This window comes from Salvelinus alpinus, chromosome 29 (assembly GCF_045679555.1).
Source record: "Salvelinus alpinus chromosome 29, SLU_Salpinus.1, whole genome shotgun sequence".
In the NCBI taxonomy this organism is placed as follows: domain Eukaryota; kingdom Metazoa; phylum Chordata; class Actinopteri; order Salmoniformes; family Salmonidae; genus Salvelinus; species Salvelinus alpinus.
Window position 1 is genome coordinate 32,339,098 of NC_092114.1, and position 26,969 is coordinate 32,366,066.

General features: G+C 43.2%; 1 protein-coding gene across 5 annotated transcripts in view; it reads left to right on the forward strand.

The window, feature by feature from the left end:
- LOC139558492 (trafficking protein particle complex subunit 9-like) overlaps positions 1-26,734 on the forward strand; it is a 296,688-nt gene extending 269,954 nt beyond the window's left edge. For all 5 annotated transcript variants that reach the window (XM_071373648.1, XM_071373653.1, XM_071373652.1 and 2 more), the window contains 2 exons: positions 24,702-24,925; positions 25,052-26,734. In XM_071373648.1, coding sequence (XP_071229749.1) covers positions 24,702-24,925; positions 25,052-25,237 — 410 coding nt within the window. In that variant the 3' untranslated portion in view covers positions 25,238-26,734. The remainder of the gene's footprint in view (positions 1-24,701; positions 24,926-25,051) is intronic.
- The last annotated feature ends 235 nt before the right edge of the window (positions 26,735-26,969 follow it).

A 26,969-nucleotide genomic window follows, 5' to 3' on the forward strand; every position in this document is an offset into this window, starting at 1 on the left:
CGGCCTGGAGGATAGGGGACATAGAGAGTCAAAGGATGCAGAAAGGGAGGAGAGGAGGGTTGAGGAGGCAGAATCAGGAGATAGGTTGGAGAAGGTTTGAGCAGAGGGAAGAGATGATAGGATGGAAGAGGAGAGAGTAGCGGGGGAGAGAGAGCGAAGGTTGGGACGGCGCGATACCATCCGAGTAGGGGCAGTGTGGGAAGTGTTGGATGAGAGCGAGAGGGAAAAGGATACAAGGTAGTGGTCGGAGACTTGGAGGGGAGTTGCAATGAGATTAGTGGAAGAACAGCATCTAGTAAAGATGAGGTCAAGCGTATTGCCTGCCTTGTGAGTAGGGGGGGAAGGTGAGAGGGTGAGGTCAAAAGAGGAGAGGAGTGGAAAGAAGGAGGCAGAGAGGAATGAGTCAAAGGTAGACGTGGGGAGGTTAAAGTCACCCAGAACTGTGAGAGGTGAGCCATCCTCAGGAAAGGAACTTATCAGGGCGTCAAGCTCATTGATGAACTCTCCAAGGGAACCTGGAGGGCGATAAATGATAAGGATGTTAAGCTTGAAAGGGCTGGTAACTGTGACAGCATGGAATTCAAAGGAGGCGATAGACAGATGGGTCAGGGGAGAAAGAGAGAATGTCCACTTGGGAGAGATGAGGATACCAGTGCCACCACCCCGCTGACCAGAAGCTCTCGGGGTGTGCGAGAACACGTGGGCAGACGAGGAGAGAGCAGTAGGAGTAGCAGTGTTATCAGTGGTAATCCATGTTTCCGTCAGTGCCAAGAAGTCGAGGGACTGGAGGGAAGCATAGGCTGAGATGAACTCTGCCTTGTTGGCCGCAGATCGGCAGTTCCAGAGGCTGCCTGAGACCTGGAACTCCACGTGGGTCGTGCGCGCTGGGACCACCAGGTTAGAGTAGCAGCGGCCACGCGGTGTGAAGCGTTTGTATGGTCTGTGCAGAGAGGAGAGAACAGGGATAGACAGACACATAGTTGACAGGCTACAGAAGAGGCTACGCTAATGCAAAGGAGATTGGAATGACAAGTGGACTACACGTCTCGAATGTTCAGAAAGTTAAGCTTACGTTGCAAAAAATCTTATTGACTAAAATGATATAGTACTGCTGGCTGGTGAAATAGGCTAGCTAGCAGTGGCTGCGTTGTTGACTTTGTTTGAAAGTGTAGCTGGCTAGGTAACCTCTAACTGGCTAGGTAACCTCGACAATTACTCTAGACTACACAATTATCTTGGATACAAAGACGGCTATGTAGCCAGCTAAGATCAAACAAATCAAACTGTTGTACTGTAATGAAATGAAATGTAATACTACCTGTAATACTACCTGTGGAGCAAAGCGGAATGCAACTACTCGCTCCAAACCAAACCGGAAGTGCGTATCGTAGAGGGAGAGGCAATAGAAGTGTTGTTTCTTGTATTATTGTCTTTTGTGTCTTTAGAGGACTGCTTCACCTTAATGTCCCCTTTCCCTTTTCTTCTGTCCTTATTTTGTCCCACTTTGTCCCTTCTTTGTCCCTTCTTCTCTTCTGCCAACTAGACACTCCTTGTTAGCTAGCTAGCTTCTTTCAGGAATGTCCCTAGCAACTGCCTAGCAACAATAATCATAATCATATGGCTACCCAGAATATTTGCATTGCCCCCTCCCCCCGCGCGTTTACACCGCTGCTACTCTTATCATCTACGCATAGTCACTTTAATAACTCTACCTACATGTACATATTACCTCAACTAACCGGTGCCCCCGCACTGTACCGGTACCCCCCTGTAAATAGTCTCGCTATTGTTATTTTACTGCTGCTCTTTAATTACTTGTTGCTTTTATTTCTTATTCTTCTCTGTATTTTTTAAAAACTGCGTTGTTGGTTAGGGGCTTGTAAGTAAGCATTTCACTGTAAGGTCTACATCTGTTGTATTTGGCGCATGTGACTAATAAAATGTGATTTGATTTGTTTCAGTCCTTTGTCAATAGCTCATTACTCTGCTATAAGGAGCTGTAGAGGATACAGAGCATACATTGCATCTATCTGGCTCTCATGAAATTATTAGTCCTTTATTGCAAGGTATGCCGTTTTCTGAGCTGTATTTTCATCCGTTATGACCATGTTGGGTAGCCCAACAGACGCTCTGGGATGTTTTTGATGACTTATTGAGCTGTAAATATCTGAGGGTTAGGTATAGATGGATGGTTAGGGTTCGCTTTTATTGAACTCTATAGCTGCATAGTTAGGGTATATGGAGGTTACTGTGACCTACTGTACCATGACATTTACCCATCAGGCACTCTGTTCCTTCCAGCCTGTTAACCTTTAACCCCAGAAAGGTCATTCTACTTCCCTCCAGTACAATATGGTGCATTTTTACTCAAAATACAACCAACACGATTTTCCCACTTGCCTTGGATGAGTACAAGACAGTTTTTTGGATGCATTTCACTGTTGTAAATATTACATTTATTATAGCTCATCAAGCTCCTCATCGCACAACAGAATTATGATGATTAGACTACATCCTAAAAGCAACTTGTCATTTCATACAGAATGACTGTGGCTACCTCTCAACCTTGTCTTGTTATTTTAACAGCCATTTAAATCAAAGCTTGATTTGTTACACAAGTCAATTATCTTCATAGAGCGCAGGATTGTGTTGTGCTCAAGGAGTAACCACTTCTTAATGATCAGTAGCACTAAAGAGCATCTCTGAAAATGGGAAAACATGACCCTTCCTTTAGTTGGACATGTGTCTTGTCCACTGTAACAAGGCCCTGGTCAGGTTAGTAGAGATAATGCCATCCTTCATGGTCTGAGTGGAGGACAGAGGAGCATGTCGGAGCCTGATTGGAGACAGTTGATTGGACCTGTAAGTTTAACAAAGGGACACTGATTGGACAAGCTGCAGGGTTAATGAGGTGTTGTAGACAAAAGAGACTGTTCAAATGTACACCTTGGCACGCTGCCTAGATTGACCCAATGTGTTGGGCATGCATTGTAAGTGGTATGCAAGTATGGGACAGTAGAAAGTACCTAGCAAGAGAGAAAGCAACTGAGACACAGAGATATCGAGAGGGTGAGACAGACAAGACAGGGTGATTGATTGATGGTGAAGTAGTGCAGAGATGTTTTGGAGAGTTCAGAGTGATTTAATTTAGAGGCCAGAACTTGGTCTGCTTAGCATAAGCATAATTTAGCCTGACCTTCACTGAGCTGTTAAACATTTCACATCATTTCTCAGTGCTGTGTCTTTCAGGGCAAAGTTATGATGCGTCACTCAAAGCAAAGCAGCAATTCTGTTGTCATTCTGTTACTATACGGGTTTCATTCAGTGGTTATGCCGATTATGATGGTGATATGTTGCTTGTTATTATCATAATTATGATCGTTACTCTATTAGTGAGTGATTTGATGTGAGTAATAGATACTGTAACAGTGAGTTGTCCTAATTCGACAATTTTTTGAACCAGTGCTTATCACATACCAAGATCACCTAAGAACTATTTTCTCTATTTACAAACATTTGTATTCGACAAACTACTTCAGATATATATTTTTAAACGTATTTTTTTACCTTTATTTAACTAGGCAAGTCAGTTATGAACAAATTCTTATTTACAATGACGGCCTACACCGGCCAAACTCGGACGTCGCTGGGCCAATTGTGCGCCGCCCTATACATTATTATGCAATGTACTTATACAATGTTGGCCTACTTAATAGCAGAGCTTCAGTGTCTGTATAATAACATACCCACCAGCATTGTTTGTTCTCTCTATCTCTCTGTCTCTCTCTCGGATCTGAAATTGACTGTATTCATTTCAGAACACATTCATTTCAGTGAGGGCTGTAATTAAAGCACTGTGTTAAAAATATTAGTAGTTCTGCAGTGAGTCGCACATTATCAGCACTATCGCCCAAGGATCAGAACAAAACACATTCTGTTCTTGGGGCTGAGCATTCTTAAAGCTAGACAGAGAAACACACACACGCAAACAGGCTCAGTCATGTATAACAAATTGTATCTTTGTTATCCAAACCTTGGATGTCGTCTCCAGACTTGTCACTTTCACTAAACCTCATTATTTCTTTCATTTACAAACTGTACCATCCTCCCTCTATCTCCTGCCCTGCCTCTAAAGAAAGACGTGTCCCATCCTGGAATAATGACTCTTTTGTTTACAAAGTAAAGTGAAGACCCTGAGAAGCTGAGGAAATAGTGGAGCATGCTGTCTTGTCTCCTGTTTGTATAACCAAGGGGAAATGCAGGAGCAACGTTTTAATGAGAGGACCTGGATTCACACACTTGGCATATCACAGCATATATAACCCCTATATACCCCTATCACAGCATATATAACCTAGAGATACCCCTATCACAGCATATATAAACCCTAGATTCCCCTATCACATCATATATAACCCCTATATACCCCTATCACAGCATATATAACCCCTAGATACCCCTATCACAGCATATATAAACCCTAGATTCCCCTATCACATCATATATAACCCAGAGATACACCTATGCAGTGCCTTCGGATAGTATTCAGACCCCTTGACTTTTTACACATTTTGTTGCTTTACAACCTTATTCTAAAATTGATTAAATAAATAAAAATCCTAAGCAATCTACACACATTACCTCATATTGACAAAGCGAAAACAGGTTTTTAGAAGTTATGTAAATTCATAAGAAATACCTTTTTTTAAATAGGTTTTCAGACCATTTTCTATGAGACTTTGAGCTCCGAGGCTTCCTGTTTCCATTGATCATCCTTGGTGTTTCTACAACTTGATTGGAGTCCACCTGTCAATTGATTGGACATGATTTGGAAAGGCACACACCTGTCTATATAAGGTCGCACAGTTGACAGTGCATGTCAGAGCAAAAACCAAACCACGAGGTTGAAGGAATTGTCCGTAGAGCTCCGAAACAGGATTGTGTCAAGGCACAGATCTTATGCCTGCAGCATTAAAAGGCCCCAAGAACACAGTGGCCTCCATCATTCTTAAATGGAAGATGTTTGGAACCACCAAGACTCTTCCTAGAGCTGGCCGCCCGGCCAGACTGAGCAATCGAGGGAGAAGGGCCTTGGTCAGGGAGGTGACCAAAAACCCGATGGTCATTCTGACAGTGCTCTATAGTTCCTCTGTGGAGATGGGAGAACCTTCCAGAAGCCCAACCATCTCTGCAGTGCTCCACCAATCAGGCCTTTATGGTAGAGTGGCCAGACGGAAGCCACTCCTCAGTAAAAGCCACCTGACGGCCCACTTGGAGTTTGCCAAAAGGCACCTAAAGGAGTCTCAGACCATGATAAACAAGATTCTCTGGTCTGATGAAACCAAGATTGAACTCTTTGGCCGGAATGCCAAGCATCATTTCTGGAAAACACCTGGCACATCCCTACGGTGAAGCATGGTGGTGGCAGCATCATGCTGTGGGGATGTTTTTCAGAGGCAGGTACTGGGAGACTAGTCAGGATCGAGGCAAAGATGAACAGAGCAAAGTACAGAGAGATCCTTAATGAAAACCTTCTCCAGAGTGCTCGGGACCTCAGACTGGGGTGAATGTTCACCTTACAACAGGGCAACGACCCTAAGCACACAGCTAAGAAAACGCAGGAGCGGCTTCGGGACAAGTCTCTGAATGTCCTTGAGTGACCCAGCCAGAGCCCGGACTTGAACCCTATCAAACATCTCTGGGCAGACCTGAAAATAGCTGTGCAGCAACGCTCCCCATCCAACCTGATACCTTGAGTGATCTGCAGAGAAGAATGGGAGAAACTCCCCAAATACAGGTGTGCCAAGCTTGTAGCATCATATCCAAGAAGAATCAATGCTGTAATCGCTGCCAAAAGTGCTTCAACAAAGTACTGAGTAAAAAGCATCTGAATACTAATGTAAATGTGATATTTCAGTTTTGTATTTTTTTATAAATTAGCAAAAATAAAAAAAAGTTTTTGCTTTTAGAATAAGGCTGTAGAGTAACAAATTGTGTAAAAAGTCAAGGGGTCTGAATACATTCCGAATGCACTGTATAACCCCTCAATACCTCTATCACAGCATATATAACCCCTAGAAACCCCTATAATAGCTTTGTGGTGACTTGATTTATATATTTTAATCTGGGTTTTTTGCCCCATGCTCTGTCACAATCACAATCCCAGCCTTTTATTTTTTTCTGTGTTCTAAAAGTACATTGACTCGTTTTCATGTTATTGAGTAAGTTGTGTAACCTTGGATGCGATAACGTTTTTTGAGGGTTGTGTAACTCGGACATCTTGTTACATTTTGTCTTTTAACCTCACAATGGTGTCTCACCAGAACAGACATGTCTTTCATACGTTTCTCTTCCACTCAGAGCCCAAACCCTCTCTTTAAATGGCGACTGCACTTTCTGATTTGGCCTCGTTTTGATGGTTGCTCATTAAGTAATGCTAACGGCCCTGACAGAAGCAAAACGAAAGTTGTCCTGGGGGTGTGGTTTGATGTTGGTGTATTATGTTTGCGTATCGTACCCTGGCAGGTACTGTTGTTTGTTCTGTTCTGACTCACCATACCAACAACAACATAAAAGATCAATCAAGAAATCTGTAATTAATTTAGAAGTTTCTGCTGAGGTCTTTCTCGCACAATTTTATAATCTCACTATCTATAACCAGAGTGTGTGTCTGTCTTTCTGGCAGTGTTTCATAGGGAATCATGTTACAAAACAGGTTGCGGGGGGAAACATGATGCTTGCAAATTAGTTTTGGTATATTGACAAGTTGCAGTTGGGATGAAAGTGTGCTCTGATCGTATCAATTCAAAATTTTCCCCAAAAAGTGGCAGACTCGAGTGATTGACATTATCAAACACATCAGCAAGTGGCCAGGGGTTATCAGCAAGGGTTATCTTAACATTACATTGGCGACGTGTTGTCTTATGTTAGCAAGTCTGAGGCACTGCGTAATGGAGGTTCTGGCTGCTATGATTGGATAGAGCGTGCACAGCTGATAGAGTGCAATCAGCACAGCTGCTTCTCTTGTGTTAATGGGCACTGGGCAAGTGGGCATGATCGTAATCCATACCCATCCCAACTTTACAGTAAGTCGTAACAAATTCACTAAACTCAATTTTGGACGAGACTGACTTTATGTCCCAAATTATCCTATTTACACTTAGTGGTCAATTTTGACACTACAATGAATGTTTCTGACTCATACCGATGCTACATAGGCCGTTTAAAACCAGAGAAGTTGGTTCTAAGGGGCAGTTGACCTTTAAAGGGAACCACTGTTTTCTCTTACTAATTGGAACTTAAAGGCTCTGGGCGAAAGGTATTGTTCACACACCTCAGAGTGAATTTAAGTGAACTGCAGAAAGACGATAGGAGAGCTTCTCACATGGAGAAAGAAAGAGGGAGAGCATGCCTTTAAAACATGCTGTCCTTTAAACAATGGTTCATCACTCAAATTATTAGTTCCTAGAAAGGACATGAATGTCAGTGATACAATAACTGAATGTCTGCTTTCCCTGAAAGTTGAAATTCACCCACAGTGGGGAAGAAAATGTGGGACTATGTCCTACTCACAGTTGGGACACATTTGGGGAACATTTGAAACAGCAGCCAAAAGCTCTGTTACCTCAAACGAACACACACTCAGTTTTTTCCCATGAATCAGCAGCGGCTGTATTTCTACAGTGCATTTGGATAGTATTTCAGACCCCACTTTTTCCACATTCTGTTACGTTACAGCCTTATTCTAAAATGGATTACATTGATTTTTTTCATCAATCTACACACAAAACCCCATAATGACAAATCAAAAAAAGTTTTTAAAAAACGAACTATAACATTTACATAAGTATTCAGACCCCTCAGTACTTTGAAGTACCTTTGGCAGCATTACAGCCTCAAGTCTTCTTGGGTATGACGCTACAAGCTTGGTACACCTGCATTTGGGGAGTTTCTCCCATTCTTCTATGCCGATCCTCTCAAGCTCTGTCAGGTTGGATGGGGAGCATCGCTGCACAGCTACTGTACGTAACCATGGCAGCCTGATACCACATTTCTGAACTGCAGGAAAAAAATAAAGCGTCAAACGTTCTTAAAATGTTTCCTTCCTGAGACCAAAAAACAGGAGCAGGATAACAGCGCACTGCGGCCCCAGGGTGTGCGGGGCAGCAGGGTTTCGTTCTACCCCATATCTTTACATAACTGATGACACTCATTTAGCAGCTATTGCCTGTCTGTTCCTCCCTAGGAGATCATCTGGCAGACTGGCATGGCTACATGCAGCCTCACTAGGAGTGGTTAGTGTGGAAGTGTTAAGACCGTAACAGCTAAGGCAGGTAAGAATCCTCCCACTGTAAGGCAGGCACACATCCAGAGGAGGTGGAAGGAAGGAGACAAAGGAACATCCACTTTACGAAGACTGGTTATAAGAACGCTGGTGCAGAAGTTGATTGCGTTGAATCGTGATGTCTTGGAGCACTTCGCTGTGTTTGTGTGGCACCCTCAGAAATACATTAAAGGGTTTCCTTAATCAAGTGCCTTAATGACTTTTTCAAATTAAGATGCTTTGACTCAGACTGGAAAATAGTTTGCATGCATCCGCTCCCTGACTCCGACTAGTGTAGTCTAGCGTAGTCTAGTGTAGTCTAGCGTAGTCTAGCGTAGTCTAGTGTGGTCTAGCGTAGTCTAGTGTAGACTACTGTAGTCTAGCGTAGTCTAGTGTAGTCTAGCGTAGTCTAGCGTAGTCTAGTGTAGTCTAGTGTAGTCTAGCGTAGTCTAGTGTAGTCTAGTGTAGTCTAGTGTAGTCTTGCGTAGTCTAGTGTAGACTTGTGTAGACTAGTCTTGTGTAGTGTAGTCTAGTGTAGTCTAGCGTAGTCTAGTGTAGACTTGTGTAGACTAGTCTATTGTAGTCTAGTGTAGTCTAGCGTAGTCTAGCGTAGACTAGCGTAGTCTAGTGTAGTCTAGCGTAGACTAGTGTAGTCTAGCGTAGACTAGTGTAGTCTAGCGTAGACTAGTGTAGTCTAGTGTAGTCTAGCATAGTCTAGCGTAGTCTAGTGTAGTCTAGCGTAGTCTAGTGTAGTCTAGTGTAGTGTAGACTAGTGTAGTCTAGCGTAGACTAGTGTAGTCTAGTGTTGTCTAGCGTAGACTAGTGTAGACTAGTGTAGTCTAGCGTAGACTAGTGTAGTCTAGCGTAGTCTGTCTGGCTTCCGTCTCCTGCAGGCTAACAACTCCAATTGAAGTTCAGGCCTCATTGAACACACGGCTAAAGTGAAATGAAGATCTCTCAGGGAGCCGAACAGTAGAGTTAGTTTTGCCTTCATTGTCATTAACGTTAAGCTCTTGTTGCTATGCCTTAAGGTACAGTATGTCTGCGTATTAAGGAGGTAATATCAAAGGTGAAAGTGGCTCATTTGCATAATTCGCTTGAAAGCAAATTAACTGAGAGGGGGAGAGAGGGGGGTTGGAGCAGTGTAATAAGGCAGGAAAAGGAAAGTGTGCTTTTGTTGTGTAGGTGTGTGTGAGCGCATCACTGCAGTATATGACAGCAACCCATGTTCCTCTCTGATCCACCCTGTATCTTGTCCTCCTGTATCTTAATGAGGCTGGTTCAGCACTGATTAGTCAAAACAATCAATGGTGTTTTCCCCCTTGGTCCCTCATCCTATCTTCTCTCCTCCTCTTTCTCCTCTTCAAACACACTCCATCCCTCATAGTCCTCCTAGTCCTAGTATTGGTAACCGGTGCAGGAGTCAGTCAATGGATTGGGATAATGGCGTGCCATTGTGTGTACGTGCAGGCCTGTGTATGTGCATGCATGCTTGTGTGTGTATTGGGATAGTGGCAGCAGGCCATTGTGTGTACGTACAGGCCTGTGTGTGTACATGCGTGCTTGTGTGTGTATTGGGATAGTGGCAGCAGGCCATTGTGTGTACGTACAGGCCTGTGTGTGTACATGCGTGCTTGTGTGTGTATTGGGATAGTGGCAGCAGGCTATTGTGTGTACGTACAGGCCTGTGTATGTGCATGCGTGCTTGTGTGTGTATTGGGATAGTGGCAGCAGGCCATTGTGTGTACGTGCAGGCCTGTGTATGTGCTTGTGTGTGTATTGGGATAGTGGCAGCAGGTCATTGTGTGTACGTGCAGGCCTGTGTATGTGCTTGTGTGTGTATTGGGATAGTGGCAGCAGGCCATGGTCCATGCTACTGTTTATTTTTCCAGTCTTGTAGAGAGATGATGTCATACTGTAGGAAACAGAGGTGGATCCTTTACAAAACAATGCATCTCCAGCTCAATGAACTTCTATACGTTCCCAGCTGGCAAATATTTGATAATGATAGTAGATAAAGGCTTTATATCTGTTGTTCACAAGAACCGTTCTCCTGTATGGTGCCCCGGAGGATAATGCATTTTTCATGTACGGCCAATGAATACAATGAATACAATTGTCTCTGTGTTGTGGCTGAGTGCCTTTGAAGCAGTGCTGTTTTTGTTGGTCTTTAGAGACTCATGCTACTTCTCTTACTGTATTGTAGAATAATGTATGTGTATATGTTTACTTCCCTGGAACACACCGTCTCATCACAGACTAATGTTATATATGTTTATTGCTGCCATACAGTTATTGAGGTACATGGAAAACTGACTAGATCCTGGAAATGTTTGTTGGATCTGTTAATATCATCTTTCCAAGGTAACCCAGAACCAAAAAAACTGTGTGTGTGTGTGTTCATCGTCTGTTCTCTGTCAACTGCTGTCTGTCGATGAACACTATTTTAGACTAAAATGAAGTGTAATGAGTTCTCTTGTCTCAGGCATGTTGTAGAATTCTAATATGAATCAACAATAATGAGTGGTACTGTATCCGTTGCGAATAAGGAATAACAGTCGGCCTCCATGGGGAAGCTAGTCTGCCATTAATACTAATGATACATCTCCTTCAGGCTGAAGACCGACAGGCAAAAATATTCATCCAGATTTTAATGAGATGTGATCTGTGCAAAGATTTAATTAGTGAAACGACTAGAATCCCAATGTTCTCCCGAAGAGTTTGACGTTCAGCGATGTTGGAAAATCGGCCGAACAAATCACTGGATTATTTTGTTCTTGAATTCCCTCAAGGGTTTTCAAAGTGGAATATAGGCTAATGTTACCATGAAGCATGTTGGGAGAAGAGCAATAGATGCTATCATGTTGGACCATGTTGAACTATGTTGGACCATGTTGAAGCATGTTGGGAGAAGAGCAATAGATGCTATCATGTTGGACCATGTTGAATCATGTTGGACCATGTTAAACCATGTTGAGAGAAGAGCAATAGATGCTAACATGTTGGACCATGTTGAAGCATGTTGGGAGAAGAGCAATAGATGCTATCATGTTGGACCATGTTGTACTATGTTGGACCATGTTGAAGCATGTTGGGAGAAGAGCAATGGATGCTATCATGTTGGACCATGTTGAAGCATGTTGGACCATGTTGAACTATGTTGGACCATGTTGAAGCATGTTGGGAGAAGAGCAATAGATGCTATCATGTTGGACCATGTTGAACTATCTTGGACCATGTTGAAGCATGTTGGACCATGTTGAAGCATGTTGGGAGAAGAGCAATGGATGCTATCATGTTGGACCATGTTGAACTATGTTGGACCATGTTGAAGCATGTTGGGAGAAGAGCAATAGATGCTATCATGTTGGACCATGTTGAAGCATGTTGGGAGAAGAGCAATAGATGCTATCATGTTGGACCATGTTGAACTATGTTGGACCATGTTGAAGCATGTTGGGAGAAGAGCAATAGATGCTATCATGTTGGACCATGTTGAACTATGTTGGACCATGTTGAATCATGTTGGACCATGTTGAAGCATGTTGGGAGAAGAGCAATGGATGCTATCATGTTGGACCATGTTGAACTATGTTGGACCATGTTGAAGCATGTTGGGAGAAGAGCAATAGATGCTATCATGTTGGACCATGTTGAACTATGTTGGACCATGTTGAAGCATGTTGGGAGAAGAGCAATAGATGCTATCATGTTGGACCATGTTGAACTATGTTGGACCATGTTGAAGCATGTTGGGAGAAGAGCAATAGATGCTATCATGTTGGACCATGTTGAACTATGTTGGACCATGTTGAAGCATGTTGGACCATGTTGAAGCATGTTGGGAGAAGAGCAATAGATGCTATCATGTTGGACCATGTTGAACTATGTTGGACCATGTTGAAGCATGTTGGGAGAAGAGCAATAGATGCTATCATGTTGGACCATGTTGAACTATGTTGGACCATGTTGAATCATGTTGAACTATGTTGGACCATGTTGGGAGAAGAGCAATAGATGCTATCATGTTGGACCATGTTGAAGCATGTTGGGAGAAGAGCAATAGATGCTATCATGTTGGAACACGTTGAAGCATGTTGGGAGAAGAGCAATAGATGCTATCATGTTGGAACACGTTGAAGCAGAAGAATGGCTAGGTAAAACACATTGGCTTACCTGGCAACTTTTCATTATCAGTCTCATTACTTTCTTAAGTGGTCAATGCTTTTAAAATGGGCTGAAAATAGATTCTACTCTCCAAGGAAAGTGAGGTATAAAAAAAAAAGACATACTGTATATATATTTTTTAATCCTCAATTCTCTGGATCAGGGGTAGGCAACCCTGCTCCCAGAGTGCTGCAGGTACTACAGGATTTTGTCCCAAATAGGCACCACATCTGACCAACTGAACTAATTCATCAGTTCAGTGATTGACTAAACTCAACACACTTGGTCTTCCAGATTAAATCAAAAACATGACGTGTCTGCGGCACTGTAGGACCAGTGTGGCCTTGTCCTGCTCTGGATGTTAGAGAGATGGATTATTATCAGAGTTAGTCAAGCAGCTTCAGTATTCCTCCCAACAACCTGGCTGTTGAAATCTGTTATTTCTTTATCCCCCACAACACTGGGGCTGCTGTAGATAACACTGGGGCTGCTGTAGACAACACTGGGGCTGCTGTAGACAACATTGGGTCCTCAGAGTTGGACTGTTGTCTCCTGTGTCTCTATCAGGGATGTAGCTGGGGTAAAACAGCTCAAAGGTGGTGTGTTAACGCTAATGAATCAATGTCACATTTGTAAAATGCTGAAAGCTGTTTGTTTACCGTATACTGTATACGCCCTTTAGAGAATAGGAATACGATGGTAGTTGAATGAAAATCTATTGACTCGGGATGTAGTGGCAGGCCTGAAGGACGGGATGTGGTAGGCTACCAGGAGCTGTCCATGGTGCTGAACCAGGTGAGTTTTACTGCAGTTTAGGCTCTGTTCTGGGTAAATGCTGCCCTTAGGCACAGATCTAGAATCAACTTCACTTTCACCACATCGTAACCTCAACCATTGGGGTGAAAACACAGAACTGACCTCATGGTTAAGAGTGTGCTGTGCTACCTTCACTACTGCATGAGAAGGAGGCGGATGTGGGAGTACCATAGAGTATTGTCTAACAAATAAAAAAAATCCAAACATTTATTGCATTAAATGTAGCCTGCTCTCCCCCTGGCCTATCTGGACTGAATAACAAATAACAAGAGCTGCCAATTCAGTTCAGGAAGCCTCAAATAGAATGGCTAATTATACATGGAAATTGCCTCAATTGGTTCTGACTGAAGTTGGGAAAGGAGAGTCCGAGAGAGGGATCAAATGTCAGACACACGATGCAGCTCAAATTAGATATTCACCTTTTGGATGGAGCCATTGGTATCCAATGGCATATGGCCGCTCTCGCTCTATCTCCTCGTTGCAGTATTATGGGGTGCCGGTGCTATGGCGACCACAGAGACAGAGAGTCTACAGGAGAAGAAGAGAAACGTCTCTGTTAGGAATGTTGTGTGTGGAGGGGAAAGAAAGCTATTAACACCACTCTCCCATATACAGTGAGCTCCAAATGTATTGGGACACTGACACATTTTGTGTTGTTTTGTCTCCTACTCCACCACTTTGGATTTGAAATCAAACAATGACTAGAAGGTAAAAGTGCAGACTGTCAGCTTTAGTATTGGGACAAATTCACTTATGTGTATTAAAGTAGTAAAAAGTGAAGTATTTGGTCCCACATTCATAGCACGCAATGACTACGTCAAGCATGTGACCCTACACTTTTGTTGGATGCAGTTGCTGGTTGTTTTGGTTGTGTTTAAGATTATTTTGAAATGAGTAAATAATGTATTGTGTCATTTTGTCGACACTTTTATTGTAAATAAGAATATAATATGTTCCTAAACACTTCTACGTGAATGTGGATGCTACCATGATGATGGATAATCCTGACTGAATCGTGAATAATGAGGGAGAAAGTTAGACACACAAATATCATACCCCCAAGACATGCTAACCGCTCACCATTACAATAACAGGGAAGGTGGGCGTTTTTGGGGGTGTCTGATATTTGTGCTTCTAACTTTCTCACGATTCATATAGGATTATCTGTAATCATGGTAGCAGCCACGTTAATGTAGAAGTGTTTAAAAACATATTATATTCTTACTTACAATAAAAGTGACTCCAAAATAACACGATACATTATTTAACTTGAATTTCTAATGGGTACAAAATAATCTGAAACGCAACCAAAACAAACAGCAAATGCATCCAACACATTTGTAGAGTCACAAGCTTGATGTACTGTAGTCATTGTATGCTAAGAATATGGTCCTAATACTAAACTTTTGACTACTTTAATACACGTATAAGTGAATTTGTCCCAATACTTTAGGTCCTCTAAAATGGGGGGACTATGCACAAAAAGTGTTGTAATTTCTAAATGGTTCACCCGATATGGATGAAAATACCCTCAAATTAAATCTGAGCAAAACAACAACAAAACGTTCACTGTCCCAATACTTTTGGAACTAACTGTATTCATGAAATAAAGTAATAGTTACAGTTGAAGTCAGAAGTTTACATACACTTAGGTTGTAGTCATTAAAACTCGTTTTTCAACCGCTCCACAAATTTCTTGTTAACAAACTATAGTTTTGGCAAGTCGGTTAGGACATCTACTTTGTGCATGACACAAGTCATTTTTCCAACAATTGTTTACAGACAGATTATTTCACTTATAATTCACTGTATCACAATTCCAGTGGGTCAGAAGTTTACATACACTAAATTGACTGTGCCTTTAAACAGCTTGGAAAATTCCAGAAAATTATGTCATGGCTTTAGAAGCTTCTGATAGGCTAATTTACATAATTTGAGTCAATTGGAGGTGTACCTGTGGATGTATTTCAAGGCCTACCTTCAAACTTGCTTGACATCATGGGAAAGTCAAAAGAAATCAGCCAAGACCTCAGGAAAACAATTGTAGACCTCCACAAGTCTGGTTCCTCCTTGGGAGCAATTTCCAAACGCCTGAAGGTACTACGTTCATCTGTACAAACAATAGTACGCAAGTATAAACACCATGGGACCACGCAGCCGTCCTACCACTCAGGAAGGAGACGCATTCTGTCTCCTAGAGATGAACGTACTTTTGTGCGAAAAGTGCAAATCAATCCCAGAACAACAGCAAAGGACCTTGTGAAGATGCTGGAGGAAACAGGTACAAAAGTATCACATTAAAACAAGTCCTATATCAACATAACCTGAAGGCCGCTCAGTAAGGAAGAAGCAACTGCTCCAAAACCGCCATAAAAAAGCTAGACTACGGTTTGTAACTGCACATGGGGAGAAAGATCGTACTTTTTGGAGAAATGTCTTCTGGTCTGATTAAACAAAAATAGAACTGTTTGGCCATAACGACCATCGTTATGTTTGGAGGAAAAAGGGGGAGGCTTGCAAGCTGAAGAACACCATCCCAACCATGAAGCACGGGGGTGGCAGCATCATGTTGTGGGGGTGCTTTGCTGCAGGAGGGACTGGTGTACTTCACAAAATAGATGGCATCATGAGGGAGGAAAATTATGTGGCTAAATTGAAGCAACATCTCAAGACATCAGTCAGGAAGTTAAAACTTGGTCGCAAATAGGTCTTCCAAATGGACAATGACCCCAAGCATACTTCCAAAGTTGTGGCTAATGGCTTAAGGACAACAAAGTCAAGGTATTGGAGTGGCCATCACAAAGCCCTGACCTCAATCCCATAGAAAATTTGTGGGCAGAACTGAAAAAGCGTGTGCGAGCAAGGAGGCCTACAAACCTGACTCAGTTACACCAGCTCTGTCAGGAGGAATGGGCCAAAATTCACCCAACTTATTGTGGGAAGCTTGTGGAAGGCTGCCCAAAACATTTGACCCAAGTTAAACAATTTAAAAGCAATGCTACCAAATACTAATTGAGTGTATGTAAACTTCTGACCCACTGGGAATGTGATGAAAGAAATAAAAGCTGAAATGAATCATTCTCTCTATTATTATTCTGACATGTCACATTCTTAAAATACAGTTGTGATCCTAACTGACCTAAGACAGGACATTTTTAATAGGATTAAATGTCAGGAATTGTGAAAAACTGAGTTTAAATGTATTTGGCTAAGGTGTATGTAAACTTCCGACTTCAACTTGTATTTATTCTCCATAGTTTTTTGGCACTCATTAGAAGTCAGATGTATATCTTTAGAAGAACCTGGGATGGTTTTATTCAAAGTGACCGTCCCCAACCTTCCTCAAATTATTATGTTGGGAAGAAGCCAGCAACCAAAATGACAGCCACTCCATCACTCTCCTTCTTGGTCAATAGCCCTTACACAGCCTGGATGTGTGTTGGGTCATTGTCCTGTTGAAAGACAAATGATAGTCCCACCAAGCCCAAAAGATGGGATGGCATATCGCTGCAGAATGCTGTGGTAGCCATGCAGGTTAAGGGTGCCTTGGATTCTAAATAAATTACAGATAGTGTCACCAGCAAAGTATCCCCCACACCATAACACCTCCTCCTCCATGCTTTACAGTGGGAAAAACACATGCGGAGATCATCCGTTCACACACACCGCGTCTCACAAAGACACGGTTGTTGGAACCAAAAATCACCAATTTGGACCCAACCAAAATGACAGCCATTCAGAGGAGAGAGGTGTGCATGTGTACAGTATGCGTCCACTGTTTTATTTAGTTGATAAGCTGGACATTCAGTCAGGCGGGGGCCAATGGCCAGTCAGTCTCTCTTACTTAGGCTCTCTCCCACTGCCATACAGTATAAACTCAGCAAAAAAAGAAACGTCCTCTCACTGTGTACTGCGTTTATTTTCAGCAAACTTAACATGTGTAAATATTTGTATGAACAAAACAAGATGCAGTTCCACAGACATGTGACTAACAGAAATGGAATAATGTGTCCCTGAACAAAGGGGGGTCAAAATCAAAAGTAACAGTCAGTATCTGGTGTGGCCACCAGCTGCATTAAGTACTGCAGTGCATCTCCTCCTCATGGACTGCACCAGATTTGCCAGTTCTTGCTGTGAGATGTTACCCCACTCTTCCACCAAGGCACCTGCAAGTTCCCAGACATGTCTGGGGGGAATGGCCCTAGCCTTACCCTCCGATCCAACAGGTCCCAGACGTGCTCAATGGGATTGAGATCCGGGCTCTTCGCTGGCCATGGCAGAACACTGACATTCCTGTCTTGCAGGAAATCACACACAGAACGAGCAGTATGTCTGGTGGCATTGTCATGCTGGAGGGTCATGTCAGGATGAGCCTGCAGGAAGGGTACCACATGAGGGAAGGAGGATGTCTTCCCTGTAACACACAGCGTTAAGATTGCCTGCAATGACAACAAGCTCAGTCCGATGATGCTGTGACACACCGCCCCAGACCATGACGGACCCTTCACCTCCAAATCGATCCCACTCCAGGGTACAGGCCTCGGTTTAACGCTCATTCCTTCGACGATAAACGTGAAACCGACCATCACCCCTGGTGAGACAAAACCTCGACTCGCCGGTGAAGAGCACTTTTTACCAGTCCTGTCTGGTCCAGCGACGGTGGGTTTGTCCCCATGGGCAACGTTGTTGCCAGTGATGTCTGGTGAGGACCTGTCTTACAACAGGCCATCAAGCCCTCAGTCCAGCCTCTCAGCCTATTGCGGACAGTCTGAGCACTGATGGAGGGATTGTGCGTTCCTGGTGTAACTCAGGCAGTTGTTGTTGCCATCCTGTACCTGTCCCGCAGGTGTGATGTTCGGATGTACCGATCTTGTGCAGGTGTTGTTACACATGGTCTGCCACTGCGAGGACGATCATCTGTCCGTCCTGTCTCCCTATAGCGCTGTCTTAGGCGTCTCACAGTACAGACATTGCAATTTATTGCCCTGGCCACATCTGCAGTCCTCATGCCTCCTTGCAGCATGCCTAAGGCACGTTCACGCAGATGAGCAGGGACCCTGGGCGTCTTTCTTTTGGTGCTTTTCAGAGTCAGTAGAAAGGCCTCTCTAGTGTCCTATGTTTAAATAACTGTGACCTTATTTGCCTACCGTCTTAACGACCGTTCCACAGGTGCATGTTCATTAATTGTTTATGATTTATTGAACAAGCATGGGAAACAGTGTTTAAACCCTTTATAATGAAGATCTGTGAAGTTATTTGGAATTTTACGAATTATATTGGAAAGACAGGGTCCTGAAAAAGGGACGTTCTTTTTTTTGCTGAGTTTCCTCTCTCTCTCTCTCTCTCTCTCTCTCTCTCTCTCTCTCTCTCTCTCTCTCTCTCTCTCTCTCTCTCTCTCTCTCTCTCAGATGCTCGTCACAGAGCCACTGCTCTCTCTCTCTCTCTCTCTCTCTCTCTCTCTCTCTCTCTCTCTCTCTCTCTCTCTCTCTCTCTCTCTCTCTCTCTCTCAGATGCTGGTCACAGAGCCACTGCTCTCTGTCTCTCACTGTCTCTCTGAGCTGGTCACAGAGCCACTGCTCTGTCTCGATCAAAAGCCCTGACAGCAGCCAGCTCTGCTCCCAGAGCACCGTACAGCACAGTACCCACATCTCACAGAGGACCAATGACATCACTCATCCCCAAACATAAACAGTCCTACACTCCCAAGCTCTGTGGCTAGGGGCTTCCCATTAAGTTTGGTCATTTGTATTCGACCAATTCTGATTTATTTGTGAAGTGAGTAAAACGTGTCGTTACCGTACAGTAACCGTGACAACGACAGAGTTATTGAAAGGGAGACACAGATGGCCCAACAATACTCTGAGCCTTTATAAGTACGTTGTAATGCTAGGAGTTCAATCTTCCGATTTCCAACTGATTTATTCAACTGTTTAGGTTTTACTACCTATCGTCCATGTTGCGTATGTTGCTACATAGCTAGCCAAAACAGACAGAGTACAGAGACTACCTCCCAGCTCTTAAGTCTGTCACATGCTTTAGCTATTAAAGAAAGTAGTCCACAAACTGAGTGAAAGGTCTATTGTGTATGTTGTGTACCTCAACTTGTGTGATCAAGACACAACAACAACAAAAAACGGTTCTCCTCTCGCTGTAACAGATTGAATCTTTAAAAGCTGATTGTTCATGGGGGTGAAAGACAACAGTAGAAGTACTGCTGGTTGTTATGGCGATTTAGTTATAATCGGCCAGATGGCTTCGGGGTGGGGGACATTTTTAGTTACGCCACGCCGCAACCTTTAACAGCCAGCACACTCAGGCTCCGTCCGTTCATTCATCAAGGTCCCTGCTCTAAAGTGGTCACTATTACGCTCCCCCATAGTTAGGCCTAGCTACCACACCTGGGTCCACATAGTATTTGTATTCTTTCAACTACATTAGGGGCACTTGATTTAGCCTGCAAGGCATCATTAATAGAACCATAATACCTGTATGACTACGGAGCTACTTTGACATGACCAAAGGTATATAGTGGGTTTTCTCCTGAACTAGCAGTGCCAGATGACAGTATTTAGAAGTAGTTTTAAGACACTGACATAATGTCACGTTGCAGTAAGAGAGAACCCCCTGTCTGTCTTCCTGCTGAGTCATTTAGTTTCCTTCCTATGGAATATGGCTGACTGACTGAATCATGCCACTGTGTGGAATCAACCTGGAGATACGACAGCCACTGAACACATGCGCACACACGCAGCGTGCGTAATCCTGGAGAATTGGCACCTCTCTAAAATATGGTTGTCATTCCTAGAGAGGAGACCTTATCTGCTGTGTTCTCTGCAGCCGCTCTATGGTGGAGAATAGATACTGTGAGGTTTGTTCTATCTCACAGACTCAATAGTTTTGATCTGTGATAGCCGCACTCATATCATAATGTAGTGCAGTCAGCAGGTCTCTCTCCTCTCTTTCACTCTCTCTTCCCCTCTTTCTCCCTCTCTCTCTTTCCCTCCAGCTCACACTCTCTCTCTCCGTTATCCGATCTCTCTCTGCCCTGCCCTGTCTGGGGCCAAGCCTGGTTGCTGTGGTGACGCCGCAGCACAGCTCTTTGCCTCAGCAGTAGAGTGTGACCACAGCAAAAAAGAAAGCTACAGACCACTTGTTGCGATTGCAAAGTGGTTTGTTTAATTTCACCGTTTCTTTCCCCACATTCTCTCTCTCTCTCTCTCTCTCTCTCTCTCTCTCTCTCTCTCTCTCTCTCTCTCTCTCTCTCTCTCTCTCTCTCTCTCTCTCTCTCTCTCTCTCTCTCTCTCTCTCTCTCTCTCTCTCTCTACACACACACACACATACACATACATACATACATACACACACATACACACACACTCACTCACACCAGTATGAGAACGAGGAAAGGGCACAATTTGTTCTCCAGCTTCTCTCTCTACTGTTATAGGTGGCTTCTGGTTCTGTAACAGAAAACAGGGTATTTTAATACAACCTATTCATTCAGCTTCACTTCGTCCTCTCAGCACTGGGGTGAGGTGTGTTCACTCAAACCCCCCAAAGACTTAAATCACACACATGGTTTAATCACCTGGTTTATATCACACACCTGTTTAGCACTGAGAACCATGCAGGGCAGGGAACAGTGGTGGTAGTGTTTAACAGTAAACACACACACTATGCAGCGTATTCTATTCAAGAACAATCTGTCACTATCTTCTCTGTGGAAGATGCAACAAGATGCTGAGGGCCTCGTGGGGGTCAACCAATCATAGGCCTTGGTTTCTTCGCGTTCCGTTTGTTTATTGGTTAAGAGGAACACCAATCAGAGTCCATTACTTATTTAGAGACCATGATATATTTATCTGTTTATCATGGAGGTTGGAAGAGGAGAGCGGAGGAAACCATGCTCGGGAAACACACACACACCGGTGCTCAGCAATCCCTGGGTGTCTGGATTATGATGCTGTCTAAATGCAGAAAGATATGTAGGCCCTAAAGTCAAATGGGTTTTTCCAGGAACATTTTTTATTGCCACTCATAATGGTGCAGCACTTTATTGAAAGGCATACAAGATCTGAGAGGTCGAACTGACATCTAATGTCAATGTGATAGCCATTAGTTTGATCGGTGTTATTTGCATAATTCTAACATATTCGCTGTATTTATTTCCTGCAGGTTCCTCCTCTGTAACCCTTTGCTCCGTTCCGACTGCGGTCCGTTCTGAACTCTGAGTAGAGCCACAGTAATATGTTAATGACTGCCTGCCTCCCTCCCTCAGTCACACAGGCTTTGTATGGACTGCCAAGGAGGAGAGGAGTGACCAGGAGTTGGTAAATGGTCATGTTGTGGTTGAGGCGTGCGTGCGCTTACATGCGGGGGTGTTTGTGCACGCTTGCGGGCGTGTGTGTGTTGACCAGTGGTCGGCAACTGGCGGCCCGCGGCGCAAGTGTTTTTTGGGTCATAAAAAGACTGTAAAATCACCAGGAATTCAGCTAAAATGAGTTTCATTTAGGAAATCTGTTCCCAGGTATACCCACGAACAAAGAAGAAAGAGACGTGAGCGTGTCTCAATGTAATCATGGTATGAAATGGTATTTTCAAATACAGTCTATTTTTAGGCTTAGTTGTGGTCAATTTGCAGTGTACAAATGATTATAATTATGTTCCGGCCCCCGACCATCCGCTCCGACAGACATCGGCCTGCGGTTGAATCTAGTTGCCTACTCCTGGTTTAGACTCCTCAGCTCATCTCCCACTTAAGTTCCTCTTTTGTTCAATAGTTAATGTGTTGAAATTCGTCATCCCTGTTTAGAACTAGATCTCCTAGCAACAAGCCTTTGAACAACTAAATCTAACCAATTGGAAAGTTGTCACGTTAGAATCTGCTCTACTGCCTATGAATACTGTCCCGTGTGGCTCAGTTGGTAGAGCATGGCGCTTGCAACGCCAGGGTTGTGGGTTCATTCCCCACGGGGGGACCAGGATGAATATGTATGAACTTTCCAATTTGTAAGTCGCTCTGGATAAGAGCGTCTGCTAAATGACTTAAATGTATACTGTGGCCTGTAGAAGTGTTTGCTAAGTCCCACAGGTCCCGTCAAGCTATGGAGATAAAGCCCGACTATCATGAACAAATGTTACTCTATTCAAATACTCAAAGATCCATGTTTAACATAGTTGCAACGAATAATTGACCTGGCTTTTGTGTGAGTAAAAAGACAAGAAAATTATCTGGAATATACACTGTAGAAACCAGTTAGAACTGAGAGTGGATTTCCACCAGACACCCCTCTGCTACTCCGGGGTAATGGTAACGTTGACAGTGACGTTACATCTCTGTACTGATCACATCGCTGCTGTTTGACTTGTCTGTCTGTCGTCTCTCCCGCTCTCCTTACACTGTCAAACATTCCATCACAACACATTTTGAAGACAACTTTTTTTGACAGAGAGACATAAAACAATGTCCTTTAAAGCACCTCTGTATACGTATTCTGGGTTGATGAAAGAAATCGCTTAGTTTGGAGTGAGTTGAGACTGCACTGTAGAGTGACAATGAGACGTATAGTTAGCTTGAGCTGAATGTGATGTGTCAGGTTCAAACAGCTGTAGATGTGTAGCTGAATGTCACCCTGGTAGAGGTGCAGACTCCCAGGGGTGGGATGCCCAACCTGGCTCTGGGTGGCACGGCTCAGTCTTCAGGCTCCCTCTCTGTGTGTACGCCAATGAGGCTCCGCAACCTGTGGTTTAACACCCACCACAGCAGAGAACGCACCCCAACACTCAACCACACCCAGCTCATTCATGTCACATGGCCTAAACGGCTCTGACTGGCACTGCTTACTACAGATACAAGGGCATTGCACTAGTGTGTGTGTGATTCTCTCTCTCTCTCTCTCTCTCTCTCTCTCTCTCTCTCTCTCTCTCTCTCTCTCTCTCTCTCTCTCTCTCTCTTTTCTACTTCTACACCTCCCTCCGAGGAGCAGAAAGACCATAGAAGTCATTATAGAAATAAACATTGTGGTTCCACTCCACCTGAACCAGACAGTGCCATATCTGGAATGGCTACATATTAGAGAAATTGAATTTACCCCCATTTTAACTCAGCTGGACATGTCAGAGAGAGGCGATGCAGAGGAGGAGAGGGCGTAAGAGAGAGAAGAAACGGAGAGAGGGGAGAAGTGCCTCTGTGTGAGAGTGTGGGGGTAGGATGAGAGGAAGGAAGAGGTGAGGGTGGTTGTTTTCCAACCATCTCATTAGTCCCTTCTTGACAGAAATTAGTCATGCGTGAGATTGATAGGATGCCGTCTGAATTCATTTAATCCCCACAGTTCCCTCGCTCTCCGTTAATTTAAATAATAGCGTATTTTAAACTATTGATCCCACACCAGAAACAATGTGCTGGAAGATAGGTCTACACATGTGAAGACTGTGAATTGTGTTTTCACGAATGCAAATGAATTGGAAATGAAATGGAAAAGAGAGCTTGAGGACGGGTCATTCTGAGATGTGAATGCAGGTCGTTGGGGAGACGGAGAGAGAAATGCCTGTGATTGTGAAGAAGACATTGAAATTGTTCTGTCGTGGAAATTCTACACAGGGACACTCGAAGTCAATCTTAAATGAATCATTATTTATTAACAGTTAACTGGAGAAGTTCCAACAAACTTGACTCACCATAGTGAACGTCTACCGGGGCGTCTCCCATTTGTTCACTTATATATTCCAGACAAGTTATATTTGCATGATTTTACTTATTCATAATTCATTCATAATTAACGTTTGCTTCATTCATGTGACCGACCAATACTGGCTCATGCATGTGACAGACCAATATCTCACAAGGCTTCTTCTCTCTAAGCTGAAACCTTGAAACTGAGATATCTTTTGTTCTCAAAACAAGGGTCTGGGCGTACTGCCAAATTGCAGATACTGATAGTGAGGGTTCGGTCAATCAGTCACTTGCATGAACACAGAGATTGGTTAATAGAAAAGCACAAACATAACATTTTCCATCGCAGTTCCATGACACATTTTTGAATGGAGCTTAATGATACTCTCCCTTCTGTTCACAAATTCATTCCTTTTTATCTAATAGTCCTCTTTATGCTTTTATGTTCAAAGTTACAGCTTATCTCAAGACAACCATACTGAAAATGTGTTTAATTACAGATCTAGTAGTAAAACCTCAAGTCCAACCAAGCACTAATATTTCATAGAGGAACAAATGAATGAATTTACAGCAGGTGACTGTGTATACAGCAATCTATACTTCCATGTGGTTATTGAAACAACGTTTCAAACTTCAGGTATTCTTTAAATAACTCCTAACTCATCCCTAACACACACTCTCTCTCTCTGTCTCTCTCTCTCTCTCTGTGTTCCTCCTCTCTAGACGTGGTGGTGAACGGGAAACCATGTGACTGTGACATCATCGCTGACTGTAAGGTGGGCGACGCTGTGCCATTGGAGGTGAAACTGACCAATCGTAGTGAGAACGCGGTCGGACCGTTCGCCCTGACCGTGGTTCCCTTCCAGGACTACCAGAACGGAGTTCAGAACTATGACCTGCAGGACGCAGTCACCTTCATAGGATCTAACACCTTCTACATAGACACGGTGTGTGTGTGTCCAGAACTACGTGTGTGTGCAGAACTGTGTGTGTGATTGGTGGTGAAACTATTGTCAGATGAGTTAGCTATCCACAGGCACTCTAAATAATGTCTCTGTGTGTTGTTTTCACAGGTGAACCCCACAGAGAACTCTGTGTGTATGGGAGCCCTCCTGTTCCTCTACACTGGAGATTTCTACCTCAACATCAAGTTTCAGGATGACAGTGCTGGCCAGGGTAAGGAACTGCCCCCATCCTGGTTCGGCCTGCCCAGCGTACACATCAAAGCCCTGGAGGTGCCTATCGAGGCTGGGGCATAGAGCCTGGCACTCTATACATGAATATCAAATGTATTTTTCTCGATTTCTTTCATCATTCTCCTTGGAAAATATAGGTTCGACCACTTTCTGAACATCACTGAAGGCATGGATGGATGGATGGATGGATGGATGGATGGATGGATGGGTGGATGGATGGATGGATGGGTAGATGGAGCACTCGAAGCGAGTGCAGTGGGACGAGGACACAACGGACTAAATATTCTAGCGGTTAGCTGATGTCACTCAATAATTTGCAATAACTCGGTTTGAGGTATTTGTGTGTACTCTATGTTAAAGCATGAAGGATACAGTAGGTCTTACTGGATTTGGAAATCACCTTTTGAATCATTTTATGAATTTCAGCACCATGAAATCAGTCATCGAAATGTATCAGTCATGATGGAGGTTTTGTGAAAAGATCATAAGGTCTCCTCTTTCCTGCTTTTCACTCAACTTATCAGGGATGTAAGCGCATCATACCATCCTGATGGGCTCCAAATGGCAGTGGTGGAAAAGTACCCACATGTCATACTGTAGTAAAAGTAAAGATATCTTAATAGAAAATGACTCAAGTAAAAGGGAAAATCCTCCAGTAAAATATTACTTGAGTAAAAGTCTAAAAGTATTTGGTCTTAAATATACTTAAGTATTAAAAGTAAATGTGATTGCTAAAATATACTTAAGTATTGATAGAATAAATCATTTTAAAACATCTCTATATTACGCAAACCATACGGCACCATTTTCTTGTTTTTTTAATTTACTGATAGCCAGGGGCAGACCCCAACACTCAGACATCATTTACAAGCAAAGCATTTGTATTTAGTGAGTCTGCCAGATCAGAGGCAGTAGGGATGACCAGGGATATTCTCTTGATAAGTGCGTGACTTTGACCATTTTTCTGTCCTGCTAAGCATTCAAAATGTAACGAGTACATGTCAGAGAAAATGAATGGAGTAAAAAGTACATTATTTTATTTTGCAATGTAGTCCAGTAAAAGTAAAAGTTGTCAAAAATATAAATAGTAAAGTACAGATACCCCAAATATTACTTAAGTAGTACTTTAAAGTATTTTTACTTAAGTACTTTACACCACTGCCAAATGGAAAAGGGTGTCAAGTTCTCTGTTATTATGTGTCCAATCCTTCCCTCTCAAAAATCTGAGCAGCAGAGTAGAGATACTCTCATGTGAACATGATTGTCAAGCAGCATCCTCCTGGGTATATGATTCTGTCTGTATGTAAATGATATCATATATTTTGACAAGCACAGTGTATTATTCTACCACATGAATCCGCAATCACCTCTATTGATTTGTGGTTTCTGCTTTAGCAATTAGCTTGATTCGCTGTTGTCTCTCTCTCTCTCTCTCTCTCTCTCTCTCTCTGCGTGACTGTAAACATGGATTTTTACTGCTGAGCTTGTATATTTGGGCCTCTGTATCTCCCTGGCCATAAAATCCTACAATACATGTAAATAAATGTTGAGTTGAGACAACTTCTGAAAGGGTGCATGTATTTGATATATAGGAGCAAAGAGTTGGACTCATTCTTCTGTCCTTTTTTGGACATTTGCTCGTCCCTCTGCCTGGCAAATTGACACGAGTCTCGCCTATCCCCTTCATTCACACAGCCACAGACAGAAGCCCATAAAGATATGCAATGCGCATCAGCGCTCCAGAATTACCACTGGTAAATTACAGAGAGATAATAGAGTTTTGTTGCCCGTGCAT